The 18,190-nt window shown below is 49.7% G+C and overlaps 2 protein-coding genes and 1 long non-coding RNA gene across 3 annotated transcripts; 2 read left to right on the top strand and 1 right to left on the bottom strand.

Moving 5' to 3' along the window:
- The first annotated feature begins 1,945 nt into the window (after positions 1 to 1,945).
- LOC131275748 (uncharacterized) lies at positions 1,946 to 3,746 on the top strand. Its single transcript, XR_009183164.1, has 3 exons — positions 1,946 to 2,079; positions 2,842 to 2,903; positions 3,709 to 3,746. It is a non-coding gene; the product is annotated as an uncharacterized lncRNA (long non-coding RNA).
- An 86-nt stretch (positions 3,747 to 3,832) lies between these two features.
- Positions 3,833 to 4,180, top strand: LOC101434877 (NTF2-related export protein 2-like). Its single transcript, XM_012519015.3, has one exon. The coding sequence runs from the start codon at positions 3,833 to 3,835 to the stop codon at positions 4,178 to 4,180; it is 348 nt and encodes a 115-aa protein (XP_012374469.3).
- Positions 4,181 to 13,466: 9,286 nt separating this feature from the next.
- Positions 13,467 to 17,307, bottom strand: NXT1 (nuclear transport factor 2 like export factor 1). The gene is made up of 2 exons (XM_004477025.5): positions 17,022 to 17,307; positions 13,467 to 14,211 (listed from the first exon to the last, which is right to left on the bottom strand). The coding sequence occupies exon 2, from the start codon at positions 14,164 to 14,166 to the stop codon at positions 13,744 to 13,746; it is 423 nt and encodes a 140-aa protein (XP_004477082.1). The 5' UTR covers positions 14,167 to 14,211; positions 17,022 to 17,307; the 3' UTR covers positions 13,467 to 13,743.
- Positions 17,308 to 18,190: the final 883 nt, after the last annotated feature.

Below are 18,190 nucleotides of genomic sequence, written 5' to 3'. Positions count from 1 at the left end.
ATGAAATATCTTGTATCTGTAAATTCATAGAGATGAAAGTGGATTATAGAACAGGGGAGGGGGGAGGAACAGAGGGATGTTACAGCTTAATGGGTCACGGAGTTTGCATTTTGGGTGATGGAAAAGTTTTGGTAATCAATGGTGACGATGGTTGCACAATATTGTAAATGTAATGCCACTGAACTGTACATTTAAAAATGATTAAACTTACAAATTTCATTTTATATGTAAAGGTTACTAGAAGAAGAAGAAAAAAAAAAGGAACACTTTGCCTGGTAGTAAGACTGGGATGACTAGCTTTGGCCACTCTCTGACCAAGTAAGATAATTGAAACTTGAGAGAGGAAGTCTTTTCTTCAAGGCCTGCTGTCCAAGGAGATGGAGCTTTAACTCTAGCCAATCAGAAATAGGCATGTTGGGAAATGGCTTTCCACTAGAAACAGCCTAAATAGGTCAACTTAGCCTAGATATCCAATAAGAAAGTTTTCTGCACCTGCTTCTCGGTTAGTCCTATTATAAACTTTCTTTTTCCGCACCCTGGGAGGGGTTTCTTTGCCACTCTTGGTTTGGCAATGCTTGATCCACGCATTGTATGTTCCCCAAATAACTTCAACAGAATTTAAAAATGGCCTCAGTTTATCTTTGACAGGCATCTCAGGAATGAGGCAAACAAGTTAAGGGAGAAAAACTGTACTCAAACTTGCCTTCCTTTGAAACTGTCACTTATCAACCCCCTTGAACTGCCACCTTGTAACGCACATTTTAGGGTTGTCCATCCCTTACTGGTTCGTAGAATTTTCTACAAACCTTTATTTACTACCTTTCCATCCAAAGGCCCACCTCCTCATGTTTATTCATAGGAGGCTTGCTGCCTCAGAGATAAGTTACTGTTTCTTCTCCCCCTTGCAGTACCAGCTAAAGCTGGCTCTGACCGGTTCTTGTTACTGAGCATGGTAGGTCTCCATTTTAAAGCCAAGTATAATTTGCAACTGAGCATGTTCTACTTAATCCTGCTTTTTCCAGATTGGAATGGCCCGAATCGCCATCACTCCATTCTTAACCGTGCCCCAAAGCTGGCTTTCCCTGAACTGGATTGGCCATGTCATCTCACCCCATCCTTAGTTACTCCCTTAAGCCTGTCTTCGCAGAAGGTATAACCCCCCAGCACCCGTTTTGTTTAGGGAGGCTGATCTGAGGCATGCGTCTATCTCCTTGCTGGTGGATCATGCAATAAACTCTTTTCTCAAAACCCTGGTGACTCAGTATTGGCTTCTGTGCGCATGAGGCAAACAAACCCACCTTGGAGCATGGGACTCCACAGACCTCTGGGCACCGACTGTGGCTCCCATTGACCTTCCCAAGCTCCCCGGGAGGCTCTCAAATGCAGAGTCCTGCAGGCTGGGAGGTGGTGTCTGTGCTGCACAGACCTTAAGGAGAAGCCTGTGGGGAGGGCACAGATGTGCCCCGGGCAGCCCGCAGCCTTCTGAGGACAGTTTCAGGCAGAAAGGAAACGGCTGGTGGGAGGCCCGTAGATGGGAAGATGGAGGCGTGTGAAACAGAAGGTTTTCACAGGGGGACTTGAGGAGCCACGGTCCACTGCCGGTCAGCATCAGGGCACCCCATGCGGGCCAGGTGGACAGCACGGGGGTGTGGGGTGTGTGATCGTCCCCGTTGTCCCATGCCCCACAGGCGTGGGCATGACCTGGCGGTCACGTGAACAGCCAAGCCTGCCCTCTCAAGCACCCCAAGGTGAAGAGACCTGCAAAGCCTAGGCCACACCCACAGGCGCAGCCGGGAAAGCACGTGCAGGGCCCCTGCAATGCCTTTGCCGCAGACAGGAAGGACACGTGCAGAGCCCAGGCCACGCCCCCAGGCAAGCCGGAAGAGGGGAAGGCCATGTGAGGAGCCCTGGCCACACCTCCTACCCGGGTGGCAAGGCCACGTGCGGAGCCCGGGCCACACCTGGTCCACCCCAGGAGGGGAGCCACGTGCAGAGCCCCCCAGGCGGGTAAGGCCGCGTGTTTCTCCTCTTCCCTGGCGGACGCCACAGACAAGCGCTTTGCGGAGGGGCTCTGAGCAGGTATGGTCTGGCCAGGGAGGGTGCCAGAAGGCCCCTAGCATTTTTTCCAGCAGGCTTCCCGCCTGGCGGAGACCCTTAGCCCTTTCCCGTCCGTGAGCTGCCTGCCCCTCAGCTCCCACCCGAGCTCCTGGGCTTGTTGCTCTTCCAGGACAGAGACCCCACCGACCGGAAGTGGATGGGGAGGACGTGCAGGGTCCACGGGGGTTTGAGCGGGTGCTGGGGTGGGCGGAGTTGGGGCTGGGGAAAGGAGAGCCATAATGGGGCCCAAGCCTACCCGCACCCCCACCGCAGTCATTCCTGAGATCACGGGCCAGGCAGGCACAGCTAGCTTTTCACCATGTTGGGCATGAAGAGTCCAAAATTTAAAAGTCCCCTCCATCCCTTGGCAAGGTAGTTGATAATCTACCTTCATCCCTGCCGCGGAACCCTGAGCTCAGCTCTGTCCGTAATGATTAAGCCTGCAGCATCAACAGGTGGAAAGGGAATAAGGGTTATCGATACGGTTTAGAAAATTGACTGTGAACAAATCAAGGGAGTTTATTGGGCTTTCTGATACGGTTTCTCATTTGGCAACCTTTTGAAAGTTTCCAATTCTCAAATTAACAGTTTAAAAAAGTGCCATGAGGAAGGATCTTCAGTACTGCTGTGTGTCTGTTATTCTTATTCTTGGTCTGAGTCGCCAGATTTTATGGTGTGGAGGAAAGAGAAGGCCTTCCAGCTTCTCTTTTTCGCCCTTTCCCTTAAGTTCACCTCTTCTTCCAGATCCCAGAGGCTGTGCGTCAGCTCGGGAGGTGAGGTGGAGCCTGCGAGGCGGTAACGGCGAGGTATGTTGGTTTCTTTCTGTGCCTTCGGCTTGGTTTGCTGGCCGCCGTTTTAAAGCAGCCAGAACATGGTGGGAGAGAGCAGAGAGGAGCTGTGGGTTGTTCTGGGGAAGGGGTAGTGAGGCCCCAACACTGAGGCACAAGACTCGGGTACCAGGGAAGAGTGACTTGGAGGATTCCGGCTGAAGAGAAATGGGGGCAGGGGGAGAGTGAGAAATGGACAGGGAGCAGAGGTGAGGCCTTGTGGCCGGTATTAACGCAGATTTAGAATCCAGGGAACTCCAGAAGCTTCTGCATCTTGCCTGTTGAAGTGTAGAGGCACAGAGTTCCTCTTCACGTTTGTTGATCACAAACTGCGAAGCAGCCTCTGTCCTAAGAACACTGCCTGCACCTTGTGCCCTGGGACCTGGGTGGTCTTAGCCCCTGATACCGATGAGGAAACAGGCTAGGAGTTGCTGAGCAGCAGCTGAAATTTGAGCCCATGTCATGTTTTCCTAATACTCAGTTTGTAACCCTTAGATGGTTTCCCATCCAGCGAAAAGGAGGGATATTCCTCAGAAGCCTCTAGTTCTCAGGCCTCAGAGAGCAAAAGAATCACCTAGACAGCTTGTTAGCTCAGGCTCCTGCCCCCCTCCCCCCTGTCCATTTCTGGTTCTGTAGGTCTGCAGTGGGGGTCTGAGAATCTGTGTCTCTAGCAAGAATAGGGTGCTGCTGCTGGGGTGGTAGGGAGAGCCTGTGTTCTAATAAAGAGTCCCATCTTTGAAGATTGCTGTTCTCATGGTTCTTCCCTGGCTTGGCTGTCATGTAGCTTCTGACATCCGAGACCACTGAGTCCACTATCCAAGATAATGTCTTCATCGTTGCATTTCAAGAAGTACCATGACCAGGCGTGCAGAGCCACTGAAGAGTTTGTTGACGTTTACTTTGCTACCATGGATGGGAACAGGGACCAGATATCCCTGCTCTACATTGAGGAGGCCACGCTGATGTGGAACGGAAAGCCCATCTTGGGGCAGAAGGCCCTGAACGAGTTCTTCACCTCGCTGCCTGCCAGCTCATTCCACGTCAGTGCGGTCGACTGCCAGCCTGTGAGGCATCCTGAGATGAACGACCAGGTCCAGATCCGGGTCCTTGTTGTAGTCTGTGGGACAGTGAAGTTCGAGGGCAAACCACAACGCAATTTCCACCAGACCTTCATCTTGAAGCAGCTCCCCTCGTCCGAGAACACAAAGTGGAAGATTGCACACGGTTGCTTCCGGTTCCAGGACTGGGGGCAGTAGGGTAGAAGCGTGCTGCCCGGGCTGGTCACCACCTGGAGACCCGTGCCTACCTCTTGTCACAGAGCTGCTGCAGTTCTGAGGTACAGCCTGTCCATTGAGCAGCCTGCGGTTTATTATAGTTCCCTGTTTATGACCTCTTTTTTTCCTGGCCCTACCAAAAGCCCTGGTTCTGAAATGCTGAAAAATAAAATTGCAGTAGAGATGTTGCCCTGTTCTTTGTATTTGGGATTAGGGGTTGGAGGGAAGGGAAACTAAATGGGCCATAGGTTTTATTTGCAAACACACACATCCCTTTCTTAGAAAGTGAAATAGTTCATCTTCAGCCTTAGGAGATTCAGGGGTAAAAGCCCTATCCCTTCAGTTCCCATTTGACCCTGTTAGAAGATGGAACTTTATCACCCCACAGGGACTTAGTTCACCTGGTTCACCTGCTGCCATGGCCTGGGAGATGATGCCTAAGCAGTAAAGGTAAAGAGGCCAGGAGGCAGCAGGCTGGCTCTAACCAGGGGTGGTTTGGCCAACAGATATCTCGACACATTTTAAATTAGGGCAGTGTTTCTCCAGAGCTGTTTCAACTCCACTTTATTGCCTTATACAAAGATGAAGCAGGTAAGCCGATTCCCAAATGTTCCCTGGGGGTTTCAAGGAAAGAGGTTCTTTCGGACCCTCCTGGGCGGAGTTCATGATGGGCAGGGGACAGTCTCCTTTGGAGGTTAGGGAGGTGGGGTGTGGGGGGCTGCACTTCATTTCCTGTGCACAGCAGGTATTAGGGCTCCATTACTGCCTGGCAGCAGAATCCAGTCAGTAAGAGGCTGGACTTTCCCCTCGGAGCCTGCAGGCCACTGGTGTCCCCTCCCTCCTCGGTTCCAGTTTTTCTCAATGACCTGCCTCGGAACCAGCAATGCTGCTTCCTGCAGCACATTGAGTGTGGTGGTGATTTATATTTAAGTAAACAAAAATGAAATGAAAAACTCTGCTTCTCAGGCCCAGGAGGTCCATTTCAAGTGCTCGGTAGCCACCCTTGGCTGCTGTGCTGGATGGCACAGACTGGGAACCTATCCTTAGCCACTGAGAAGTCTGTTCTAGTGACTTGGTGCCACCGCAATGGATGGTTGCAACCTCACCACATTGCCTCTTCCCCCTCCTCCTCCTCTTCCAGAGACAGTTTAGAGTTTACTGATTGGCAGCTTCAAGTGGGCTCAGAGTAGTGTGGCCACCTTATCCTGGTTTTCTTGGAACTTTTTTTTTAACATGGAAGTCTGCATCCTGGCAACCCTCCCAGTCTTGGGCAAACAGACATTGGGTCCCCATAGCTAAGGGCAATAAGCACAGATGATGGTTTCTTTTCCCCAAAGATTTATTTTATTCCCCCACCCCCTGGTTGTTTGCATTCATTGTGTGTTGTCTGTGTCCATTTGCTCTGTTCTTCTGTGTCTGCTTGTCTTCTCTTTAGGAGCACCGAGAATGGAACCTGAGACCTCCCATGTGGGATAGCGCCACTCAATTGCTTGAGGCACCTCCTTTTCCTGCTTTGTTGTGTCTCTGCGTATTCTCTTTGTGTCTCCTTATTGCGTCATCTTGTTGCATCAGCTCGCTGCACTAGCCCCCGCTGCACTAGCCCATCACTCCAGCTTGCTGTCTTTCTCGTCTTCTCTAGGAGGTACCGGGAGCCAAACTTGGGACCTCCCATGTGGTAGGTAGGTGCCCAAATGCTTGAGTCACATCCACTTCCCCAGGTGATTTTTTTTGTCTTTTGTTTTTTAAAAAAGATTTATTTGGCATTGGTATGGAGAAAGTGGCCATGGTGGCCGTTGGGGGTAGGGAGGGGGAGGAAGACATGTGATGTGGGGGCATTTTTGGGACTTGGAGTTGTCCTGGGTGGTGCTGCAGGGACAGTTACCGGACATTGTATGTCCTCCCATGGCCCACTGGGTGGGTGGGAGAGTGTGGGCTATGGTGTGGACCATTGACCATGAGGTGCAGCAGTGCTCAGAGATGTATTCACCACATGCAATGAATGTCTTAAGATTGAGGAGGTTGTTATGGGGGGAGGAGTGGGGTGAGGGGGGTGGGAGGTATATGGGGACCTCGTATTTTTTGAATGTAACATTAAAAAAATACAAAAAATACAAAAGATTTATTTATTGCCCCCCCCCCATTGTTTTGTACTTGCTGTCTGCTCTTTGTGCCATTAGCTATGTTCTTATATGTTTGCTTGTCTTCTCTTTAGGTGGCACTGGGAACTGTTCTTGGGACCTTCCAGAGTGGGAGAGAGGTGCTCAGTCACTTGTGCCACCTCAGCTCCCTGGTCTGCTGCGTCTCTTATTGTCTCTCCTCTGTGTCTCTTTTTCTTGTGTCATCTTGCTGTGCCAGCACTCCACATGGGCCAGCTCTTCACTCAGGCCTGCTTGCTGTGTGGGCCAGCTTGCCTTCACCAGGAGGCCCTGAGAATTGAACCCTGGTCCACCCATGTGGTAGGCAAGAGCCCAGTTACTTGAGCCACATCCACATCCCCCCATGTTTTGAATGAGCTCTGTGAATGGGATGGGGTCCCCACTGTCTGTCTCTGTAGGGAGCCATCACCCTGATGACACCACGTGACTCTCCTGCTCACTTTTGGTAATACAGACCTGCCTTCACTTAAATTCCCCCAAGAATGTCAAGTGTTCATTAGCAGACTCTGTGTCTTGTCCCTTCCCTTAGCTGGGCCAGCTGCCATCTCGGAGGGAGCCCTTCTCCCCACCCCCACCTGTATCCACTTCCATCCCCCCTGAATTTCTCAATCATGAGCCTTTGGAGTTGAAGCGTGGTGGTGAGAGAAATTTTTCTCTCTGAACATAGGACTTTTTCCCTCTCCTGGGGTACCTGAGCAGGCTTTTGGAGAACCCCAACACTGATGAGGTCTCTAGGCCTCAGAGAATGGATCCCCTACTCTTGGGTCTCTTGCTCCCCTCAGGATCTCCGAGGACCGCCTCCACCTTCCTTTCCACTGAGGTCTGTGGCTTCTTTCAGGGGCCAATCTCCCAGGACCTAGTCCCACCTCCAGGCCAAGTTCTCCCACTCGGGCCCCCTTAGGCCTACCTGGCCTGTACCTGCTCCCTGAGTCCAGGCTGATGCCAGTGCAGCAGCCACTGTCCCTCCTCCTGCCCTGTCCCCTCAGGCCTGTCAGCTCTCCAGCTGGTCTCCCCAGCACAGCTGCCACACTTGTCCTCAGCCCAGTCCTTCCACAGGATGCCAGTTGGCAGCCAGCCTTGAGGACCCTCCTTCCTGTGTCCAGGGGGTTCTTACAGATACCAGGCTGCTACTGTCAAGCTATACAAGTCCTGTTGAAGCCCCTCTTTGTCATATAATAAATATTAGATTTTTTTATGGGAATAGGCTTGTTGTGACTAAGGGGCTTGGTAAGTTCAAATTCATAGCGCAGGTCACAAGTTGGGGACTTGATGGTGACGTTGAATTTCTCAGGCAAGTGGCAAGCTGGGAACTCCGATGAAGGTGATGTTGAGTTCAACCGGAGAGGCTGGCTGGCTGAAAGAGTCTTCCTTCTGACTGCTGAAATCATTGATTCTCCCTTGATGCCTTTAACTGATTGGATAAGACATCTCTCATTGCTGAAGGCAGTCTTCTTTGTTGACTGTAGATATAATCAGGCATAGATGCAAAGGCCATTGTCCTCTGTTCCAACACTTTTTCCCAGTTTTATATCACTGATGGTTATGTTTGGTGGTATGCAAAAGATCCCAGACAACAGTGGCTTAAGTAAGATGAAAGATTACTTCTTGCTCCCCTAAGAGAAGCTCAGAAGGAGGTAATCCAGGGTTAGTGAGGGGACTCCAAGAGGTTGACAGGGACCTCAGGTTCTTTTGCTTACCATTCCTCTATCTTTGCATGTGGCCAAATGGGCTTCCTGGCCCAAAAGAGCTGCTACCCTACCAACCCTTACACCTGCTTTCCAAACAAGTGGATGGAGGAAAGAAAGAGGGAAAGGCTGCCCCTGTTTCTAGGAGACTTCCCAGAAGTGTTTAGGTTCTTCCAGGGACCCTATCCAAGTCACATGACTACCCTTGCTAAAATAAGGGAAGGAAAGCTGGTCTTTCATGTGAATGCTTTTGCAACTAAAAACCTGCTTTCTGTTGTTGATGAAGGATATTGGGAGGCCTCTAGAGGTGTGTCCTAGGGCCTTTCAGAATATCATTTATAATTTTTACTTTCCAAATGTGTGTCCCCAGGGGCCTGTTGTATTGAAGCTTCTCAGGCCAGTGTGATTCAGACCTCAGGGCATTCTTATAAATTCTCTGATGGAGACTACATGCTCCCTCTAGGCTTGAGGTGAGGCAAGGAGGTAGGAAGGGGCAGCTTTGAGATCTAAAGTCCAGCAGCAGCTCTCTCATAATCAATCTCTATTTTAGTTTGCTAACTACTGCCCAAGCAAAATATAATGGGCCGAGGAAAGTGGTTGTGGCTCAACCTACCATATGGAGGGTCCAGGGTTCGATTCCAAGGGCCTCCTGACCCGTGTGGTGAGCTGGCCCCTACACAGTACTGTCATGCGCAAGGAGTGCTGTGCCTTGCAGGGGTGTCCCCCATGTAGGGGTGCTCCATGCGCAAGGAGTGTACCCCGCAAGGAGAGCACCCTGCAGGGAGAGCCACCCCATGTGAAAAATGCTGCCCACCCACGAGTGGCACCACACACACACAGAGCTGAAGCAGGAAGATGATGCAACAAAAAAGCAATACAGTTTCCCAGTGCTGCATGACAAGAATGCAAGCGGACACAGAACACACAGTGAATGGACAGAGCAGACCAGGGGAAGAGGAGAGAAATAAATAGAATAAATCTTTAAAAAAAAAAGTGGGTCATTTTTATAATGGGACTTTATTAGGGTAAAATCTTAAAATTCTGAGAGTGTGAAAATGTCCAAATCAAGTCATTATCAGAAATATGGTCTCACCGATGGACAGCTGCTGGCAGATCCTGGACTCCTGCTACTTGGCAAGGCAAAATGTCTGCTGGCTCAGCTTCTGGCTGCTCTGCTGATTCCAGGCTCTGGCCCTTGTTAGCCTCTCGTCTTTCTGTGGCTGCAAACGATCCTGAAGTTCTCTCTCACAAGGCAGGGTAAAAATGGCAGCTCACTTTCTCTGTGTCTATCTGCATGTTTCTCCAGTTCATATAAGACTCCAACCAAAGGGTTGAGAACCACCCCTGGTCACGCCAAACTGAAGTACTCCAATCAAATGCCTCTCCAACTGAATCCAGTCTAATCATAGCCCTTAATTGAAGTGATCTAATCAAAAGTTTCCTTAACTGAGTCTAATCAGAAGGTCCTGTCACATACAATAGGTTTTTCAGGCACAGGAATGGCTTAGCTTAAGAACACAATTTTCTGGGCTCTGTAAGTCTCAAACTAGGACATTCTCTATACAAATCCTCTGTACATTCCAATGCACTGTCTTTCCTTGTCTGTCTCCTTGGGGGAGTGTTTTCTAAGGTCTCAGACAACCCTATATCCTGGTTTGGACCCTGACATGCAACCTCACTAGGGTAGGCTGAATATCCATTTTAACATTGTTACGCACAAGGCTCTGACTGGTTTGGCCACTTTTTAGATCTGGCTTGGAAATTCTCCAGACAGGTTTACCACTTAATTTACCATTTCCAAATCTTGCCTCCTGATTACATTACAGACTCCTGGAGGGCAAGGCATACAGCTGAGGCTACTTTGCTTCCCCTGCTGCATCCAGGGGTCCCGGCCGCACACCCTTCGGGTGATCAGGGATATTTTCTGATTTGCTGACATCCAGGGCTCTCCTTTCTGCCCCTCAATAAAGACACAATGCTTGTCTTTTGATGGAGATATTTTGAAGAGCTGGAATTGAAGAGTGAAAAGTTTGGCTGCAGTATTTTAGGGGAGAGGCAACCAAAAATGATTGAAATTCAGCACAGAAATAGTTTTCATTCAGAATATCTGCAATTTAAGGAATTAGAAACACTTAGGCATCTTGCAGGAAAAAGTCACAAACCCCCTCTGGCAGCACATTTCAAAGAAAGGAAAAGCAGCAAGGAATTGAAAATAGGATCATTTCCAAAGGGCTAATTGCTCCCCCACTAGGAAACCAGAAAAAAAGTTCCACCTACCTCTGTGATTGGGTTTATTGAAGAATTCATATAGATGAGTATTTTCAAAGGAGGTATACAAATGTGGACTTGGGCAGGCTTAAAAATAGATATTCCTAATATCCAATTATTAAGTTTATGTAAAAAGCACAGTGGAAATGACTTGGGGTATTGCAGAACACATGGAATTTTCCACCAAGTACATCTTATGGAGCCACTGTGGGCCCCCTGATGGTGTTTGAAAACAGCCAGGATGAGTTTGCTTCAGAGAATCCTTGGGGATTAAGGGCCAGGCAAAGGATCTCCCAACTCTCCTAGGGATCAGGCCAAGCCATCAGCTCTTTTCCTGTCCGTTTGCTGTGGGGGGCTGTGCTAACTCTTTCCACAATCCTCCTCTAGCTGTTTTCCTATTCTGTAGGGCAGACTTCAGACCTTTGGGCTCTTCACCTCCATCTGCACGGGCTTGGAGCCTGACTGGCTTAGCTTAGCCTCCCATTACCAGATACCTCCACTGTGACCAAGGCAACCGGCTTATGTGAATGTCCTTAGACTCCTTGAGGTGCCCCCTAAATGAAGTTTAAACCAAGATCTGTAGAGATCTGTAGAGTGTATTTTGGGGACATTCCTTTTGCAATTCTTATATTCATGTCTTAAAATTATTCGAGTATTGTTTTATGTATTTATAAAACATGTGCATTCCTGTATTTGGTTTTTATATTCCTTCCCATTTTTTACAACATGGTAGTTGTCATTTTTGCTAGTGACTTACAGTGTCAGGGGGCCAAGCAATCCATAAGCAGTGGTACAGTGGCAGTGGCTAGGCTCGCTTGATGGAGACAAGGTGCCCAGATAGATACATTTATTATTTACATGGACAGCAAAACAAGAGCAGTGTCACATCGGCTCCTTTGGCCCTACTCTGCAGACACCGAACCCAGGGTCCAGGTGAGAATGCCCAGGCAGTGACTCACTCTGCCATTAAGGGGAAGCCTCTCAAACTCCAGCCACACAGTCTTACAGACACACGCAGAAGCTGGCAGCTGTACCCTAAGAGGGGTATGTGGAGTCCTGTGCTCGACTTAAATTAAGGAGCTGGAGAAATTGCCTGCGGTGGGCTCAGACAAGGTAACGTTGAGAAGCCAGATGGCTCATCTCTCCTGGCTCCCGGGGGAAGCCCAAACTCAGGTTAGACTGCCATGGAGTCTTTTTTTTTTTTTTTTTTTTAAAGATTTATTTATTTATTTAATTCCCCCCCCTCCCCTGGTTGTCTGTTCTTGGTGTCTATTTGCTGCGTCTTGTTTCTTTGTCCGCCTCTGTTGTCGTCAGCGGCACGGGAAGTGTGGGCGGCGCCATTCCTGGGCAGGCTGCTCTTTCTTTTCACGCTGGGCGGCTCTCCTCACGGGCGCACTCCTTGCGCGTGGGGCTCCCCCACGCGGGGGACACCCTTGCGTGGCACGGCACTCCTTGCGCGCATCAGCACTGCGCATGGCCAGCTCCACACGGGTCAAGGAGGCCCGGGGTTTGAACCGTGGACCTCCCATGTGGTAGACGGACGCCCTAACCACTGGGCCAAAGTCCGTTTCCCTGCCATGGAGTCTTGCTTAGGGGACGAGGTTGCCAGGATGCCAAACCCCTCCAACAAATTCACTATCCAAACCATTATACTTCCCCACACTTAGGATTAGGTTCTGCTACATGTGACATATACCCCCCAAAGAGTGGTTTAAAGAAGGATTGATTTTCCTGTTTGAGCAGTTTCTTCCAGCTACACCATCCTCCTTGTGAGCTGTCCTAGCCCAAGACTGAGCCAGAGCCTGGGGTCCACTCTGTTTCCCAAGCAACAGGGCAGAGGATGGAAGAGTCCTTTGAAGCAAAAATTCCTACAAGTACCATCCTTCCGGTCTCTACTTTATTGGCCAGAACTAAGTCACATGCCACACTCAGCTGCGGTATGAGCTGCGAAGTGATGTCCTTTAGATGAGTCCCTTGTCCTGCTAACAATGGGCTTCAGTAACTAGTGAAGAGGAGGCAGGGTACTGGGAAGCAACTGGCTGAATGCGCCACAGGACCACTAGGATCCTTTTCAAATCCCTGTTCCACTATCCTAGCCCACAATCCTACCCCAAATTTAGCACTCTTGTCAAATACCTGCCCATGAGATCTCTTCTATTGGTCAAAAGATAATGGAACCTTCTAGAGTTTTCTACTCTTTCTTTATACCGGAGAAATTCAATTAGGGCCCATGTTATGCAAATATGTAAAATACAGTTGGTCTTTAGGGTCCATAATAGCAGACTCTAATTCTGAGGACCCCAGCCTCAACCTCAATGCTTCTTTCAAAAGTAGTGTTAAGGGAAGCAGATTTGGCTCAACTGATAAGAGTGTTCACCTACCATATAGGAGGCCCAGGGTTCAAACCCAGGGCCTCCTGATGTGTGGTGAGCTGGCCCTCGTGCAGTGCTGATGCGCGCAAAGAGTGCCATGTCACTAAGGGATGTCCCCTGTGTAGGGGAGCCCCAAGCACAAGGAGTGCACCCTGCAAGGAAAGCCCCGCATGAAAAAAGCACAGCCTGACCAGGAGTGGCACCGCACACATGGAGAGCTGACACAGCAAGATGATGCAACAAAGAGACAGATTGCTGGTGCCACTGACGAGAATGCAAGTGGATGTAAGTGGACACAGAGAGCAGACAATGGGGAGGGGGGGGAAGAGAAATATAAAAAAAATAAATCTTTAAATAAAAAGTAGTGTTCTTTTTTTTTTCCGAGAGTAATACAGCTGCTTTGCTTAATAAGCAGTTTTTAGCTATCTCTTTAGAATTTTACCTGTTCTCATCATTTAAATCTCAGCTATAGTTTGAAAATGGGACCTAGTCATGTTAGATGATTCGATACACCTGGAAGTGAACTACACATATGGACACCTAAAATGCTTCTGAAAAATGCCAACACCCAGCCCTGCCCTCAGAGATTCTGGTGTAGCTGGCCTGGGCGTGGCCTGGGCACAGGTGATTTCCAAAGCACCCCAAGGGATTCCCAAGTGCAGAGGGTTGTGTACTGGGGCACACCTGTGTGCACCTGTAATGGAGCAGGGGCTCATGACTGCAGGTGCTTCCCACTTTGCTTCCTGCCTTCAATCACATCCCTCAAAATCTAATCAAACACACCAGGTAGGGTAGAAAAAAGCAACATGTGTATTGCTGTTTGGTCAGAATTTCCAAAACCAGAGTCTCTACAGGCAAGTAAAAAAAATACAAAAGTTCCCCACTTTCAAAAGGCACTGTGACAAACATATGCAGAAAAGGGGCTCCTAGAATTCGAGCACACATTAAGAGTTCAGCCTCAGCATACTGTTGGCCTGCAGTGTCTTTACAACAATGGAAAGAGGGCTGTGCTCCCCGTTTCTCCACACTGCTGGGATGCTGCAGAGAGGCTGTGCCTGCCACCACTAGCCCGCCCAGTCCTGAAAGCGGAAGCAGTCACTTGCAATCTTCCACCCGGTGTTGTTGGGTGAGGCTTGGGCTGTCAGGATGAAGTTCTGGTTGAAGTCCCGCTGTTTGTTGCCCTCAAACTTCACTGTTCCACAGATCACAACAAGGACCGTACTCTGGCTCGGTGTGGCCTCATCAGGAACAGGCTGGCAGTCCACGACATTGACTTGGAACTCGCTGGAAGGCAGCAGTTCAAAGAACTCACTCAAGGAGTCCTGTCCTGAAACTGCATTCCCATTCCACACCAGCGTGGCAGTGCCCATGTATAGCCGGGGCAGCAGCCGCCGCCGCTTGTCCATGGTGGTGTAGTACACGTTAACAAACTCCTCAGCAGCTCTGCAGGCCTGATCCACGTACGTCTTGAAATCCACTGATGCCATTTTGGCTTCCTACAAGGTCTTTCCTCTGCCTAGGAAAGCTGGGGGCTGCAGGACAAGGTTGAAGAGAAGCTGTGTTAGTACCAAAATTCCTTCTGCCCTGACAATGGAATCATCATCCTTTTCCACTAGAGGCAAAACAAGTATGTGCTAATGGAACATACAGGCCGGATATACAACTAGTGCAGAGAGATGGATTTAGGCTTTAATTCTAGCTGATGCCAAATCTTATTAGGCCTCAGTGTACTCATTTTTAGGTGGGGATATCACACTTGTGGCATAGACATATTATGGGAATGAAATGAGATAGCATAGGGAAGTGGATGTGGCTCAACTGATAGAGCATCTGCCTACCATACAGGAGGTCCAGGGTTCAAACCCAGGACCTCCTGGCCTGTGTAGTGAGCTGGCCCATGTGCTGATGTGTGCAGGGGTGTCCCCCGTGTAGGAGAGCCCCACACGCATGGTGTGCACCCCCCAAGGAGAGCGGCCCCATGTGAAAAAAGCGCAGACCACCCAGGAGTGGTGCCACACACACGGAGAGCTGATGCAGCAAGATGATGCAACAAAAAGAGACAGATTCCTGGTGCCACCGAGAATGCAAGAACACAGAAGAACACACAGCGAATGGACACAAGAGAGCAGACAATGGGGGGGCCGGTTGGGGGGAAAGGGAAGAGAAATTAAAAAAAAAAAATGAGATAGTGTACATCAAGGGCTGATTTAAAAAAAAAAGCCTGGTAACGACATAATTAGAAAATAGTAGCTACTCCTATTGAATTTAAATACCCCATTTTAGAAACTGATTTTGGAAGGCCAGTTTCTTTTAGAAGCTTGGAACAAGTGTGAATGTCCTAGACAGGTAAGGAAGCTGTTTACCTGGGTGAAAGAGAGGACCTTGCTGACATGGACAGTGGTCATTGACCCAATAAAGGCCAGGCAATCAGATGGCATATGCTGGTCAGCTGGTGGGAGTCTGGGACCATGTACCACCAGCTAACCCAAGAAGGCCAGGGAGGGTGAAGAGAAGGCAGGTTTCTTCAAAGGTCAAGAGAACAAATGCTTGGAGGACAGGACAAAATGGTGGACCTAATCCCCACCATTAGCTGCAGAAGAGGACCACTAGGCTGACGGGGAAATTAGAAGGGAGGACTGACCCGTCCCGCAGGTCAGTCGAACCAGGACCTGAAAGAGGGAGTGGGAATTGGGAGACAAGGAGGCGAGAGGAATGGAGACAAGACAGGATTCTGATCAAGTCTCGTTTATTGAGGGTTGGTCAGGGGCATATATAGTCAGGGATGTGTCAACGTATGTGTCGGTAAATGATTGGGTAACTAGATTTTGATTTTCGTGCCATACGCATGCGCAGATGGTTGTTTTGCAGCGACCGCGGAAAGATTTTCATGCGCTTTAGGGAGTGCCCAATCGGAGCTTATCGCCTGAAACAGTTGCGGGAGAGGGAGAACAAAGGGGAAGAAGAAAGGAAGTAGGAAACCAAGGAATGGCGGCCTTGGAGCGCGACACGAATGAAGCATGGCGTTTTGTGTCGAGAGTGAGAGAGAGACGGCTCCCTACAGAGGACACCCCATTTCTGTGAGTTCTAATACCCACTAGAAAGCCCTGTGGAACCACAATCAAAGACAGCTAGAATCGAAGTCATTTTACAGCCCAGGAAGGAACAAAAAGAATTTCAACTGCATCTGAAACGTCACATTTTCTTAAAAAAAAAATTGAAAGCATAAACATTAACATCTACTTTTTTCAGGGTAGAAGTACTAATATTTACAGTTCTCTGTACTTTTTTGCTTAGAATATTTCACTTAAAAAATCCAACAGAAGACAACATTGCTGAATAGTTGAGGTGTTTAGATTTACACACTAAATATCAAAAACTTAAAAAAAAAAAAGTTTATGAAATAGACAAAATACTTCACATTGGGTCTGTAAACAGGTAGGGTCAGGTACCCATAAAGGCCGGGGAAGGTGGTGGCATCTGACGCCACTGAACAGTTAAGAGTTGGTCTCAGAAATGAGCAGTTACCAACACACCCACCATGCTGGTGTTTCCTCTCCCTCTACAGACCTGGGAGCTACGCCTGATAATTATGAGCCGGGTATTGTGCTAAATGCATGACATACATTACCTCATGGAACCGTCACCACACATGGACAATTCTACAGTTGAGAAAAGAGAAACTCCAGCACGCCCCCAAATCACCATTCTTAAGACTCTCTGTGGGCCTTGAACATGTGGTCAAGACCGTCCTGACCACATGAAAGCCTACTGCGCTTTGAAAATCAAGTTGAATTCATCGACCAGAGCGCAATTCCAGGACGGCTGGGTTGAACATTTTCTTCGGGAGGCCCACATTTCCCTCTTGTTGGAATTCCCAACTAACCCAACTTAGAACCAGCGAGAGAAAAGGAGGAGATTATGAAAGGAAGTGGAGTAGACAGAGGCTGGAGAGCTCGCCTTCTTCTCTACGGTCCATACTACCAAATTCTCTGGAGCTGAACGAGAGGAAAGGCAACATCTCCACTGGCCTTATTTCAGTGGCGAGATTTTAAAAATCAAAAGCATAAAAACACGTGCTTCCCAGCCTTCTCCCGGACGCTGCTGCTCTCAGTGCAAAGCAAATGTCCTGGGAGTCCGTTTTTAAACCGGAGTAGCTGGTTCTGCACACGCGGAAGTCTAATGCAGAACTGGAACGATACCTGGGGGGAAACTGGGCCAGACCCGCGGGAGGCAAGGGAAGGAGGGCGGGGCGGGCGCAGGCTCCCCTTCTGGGTCTGGGGGAGGGGGGGCTCCGCCTCGCCGCTGGAGTTCCCGAAAGCCATTGATGGGCGCTGCAACCTACCCGCACGGACGGCGACCCCAGTCACCGACAGGGCAAGCGTCCCCGGAACAGTCTGGGACCTGAAGGTCACGGCGTGGGCGGACCGAGGGCGCGACAGGGGCCTTACTCTCCCCCTCTTCTCTCCCAAGGCCCTCGCGTCAAGAAGAGGTAGCGGCGACCAAAGGCGGTAACGCCTCGATTGTTCCGCCGCTTACCGCGCGCGACCGCGCCCCGCAAAAACGTTCTGCGCCCCTGACCCCGCCTCTTCCACCTCCCGTGACCTGCAGCTCGACCCACCCACGCGTGGCGTGAAGAGGGTGGCAACTTCCGGGCAGGTACTATCCCAGAAACCCCCACCAGATCCGCGCTCGGGTTTTCATTGGTCCAACCATATTACGGAATCCGGCCCAACCGGTTAGATGTGAGCTCTCTGACTGGATTAAACGTCATGGTCCCGCCCCTGGGGGCGGGCTCTCCCCCATGACCGCTCTCGGCCGTGTGGAGGCAGCCCGCCAGTGGAGCGCGGGGCAGTGTGGCGGGCAAGTTTGGTTTTGCGCGTGTCTTGTTCAGCTGCGCTTGCAGAGGCTTCATGACTTGATGCCTTCGCGGGAAACCAGCAGCAGACAGGAACCTGACTGAGGCTTTCACGCAGACTTTGCGTGGGGCCGCCGAGAACATTTAAATTCACCCAGAGGGTGCAGCCGGCAGAGCCCTGGCGGAGCGCTACCCGATCAGGTAGCGCTTGACTCTCCTGGCTAGTTCAAGCCACTTTGAATTGACATCCTAAAACGGACCCGCAGAGGAACGTCAATTTCAGTTAAGTGGAAAACGGAACTCAAAATGAAAAAAAAAAAAAAAGTTGAGGGTATGAGTAGGGTTTTAAATAGCATTCTCCCCAAAGGGAAACGATGGCAGTTTACCTTCCTGTGTCCTACCAATTGAAGGGTTCGGAGGAAAACATTGTTTTCCCTGTATTTACGTGACACCATAGTTATTCTTTTCTGCCTCACAGCTTGGTTTTCTTGTAATTCTCTTCTCCATCGGAACTAGCTGCTTTTCAGCTCATCTGGAATCTGGGCTGAATTTTTGCCGACTGTTAACGGCAGCAGCCTGAACAGAATGGACTCGTTTAGGGTGGAGACTTGAAGGGCCTGTAAACCTTAAATAAAAGGCCTGAGATTCCTTGCTCC

This window comes from Dasypus novemcinctus, chromosome 24 (assembly GCF_030445035.2).
Source record: "Dasypus novemcinctus isolate mDasNov1 chromosome 24, mDasNov1.1.hap2, whole genome shotgun sequence".
NCBI classification, from domain to species: domain Eukaryota; kingdom Metazoa; phylum Chordata; class Mammalia; order Cingulata; family Dasypodidae; genus Dasypus; species Dasypus novemcinctus.
The sequence above is the reverse complement of the archived record's forward strand: the minus strand, read 5'-3'. Positions and strand labels throughout refer to the sequence as shown.

Coding starts and splice junctions, on each gene's coding strand:
- LOC101434877 (XM_012519015.3), top strand. CDS start 3,833: ATGGATGGGAACAGGGACCAGATATCCCTGCTCTACATTGAGGAGGCC.
- NXT1 (XM_004477025.5), bottom strand. CDS start 14,166: ATGGCATCAGTGGATTTCAAGACGTACGTGGATCAGGCCTGCAGAGCT.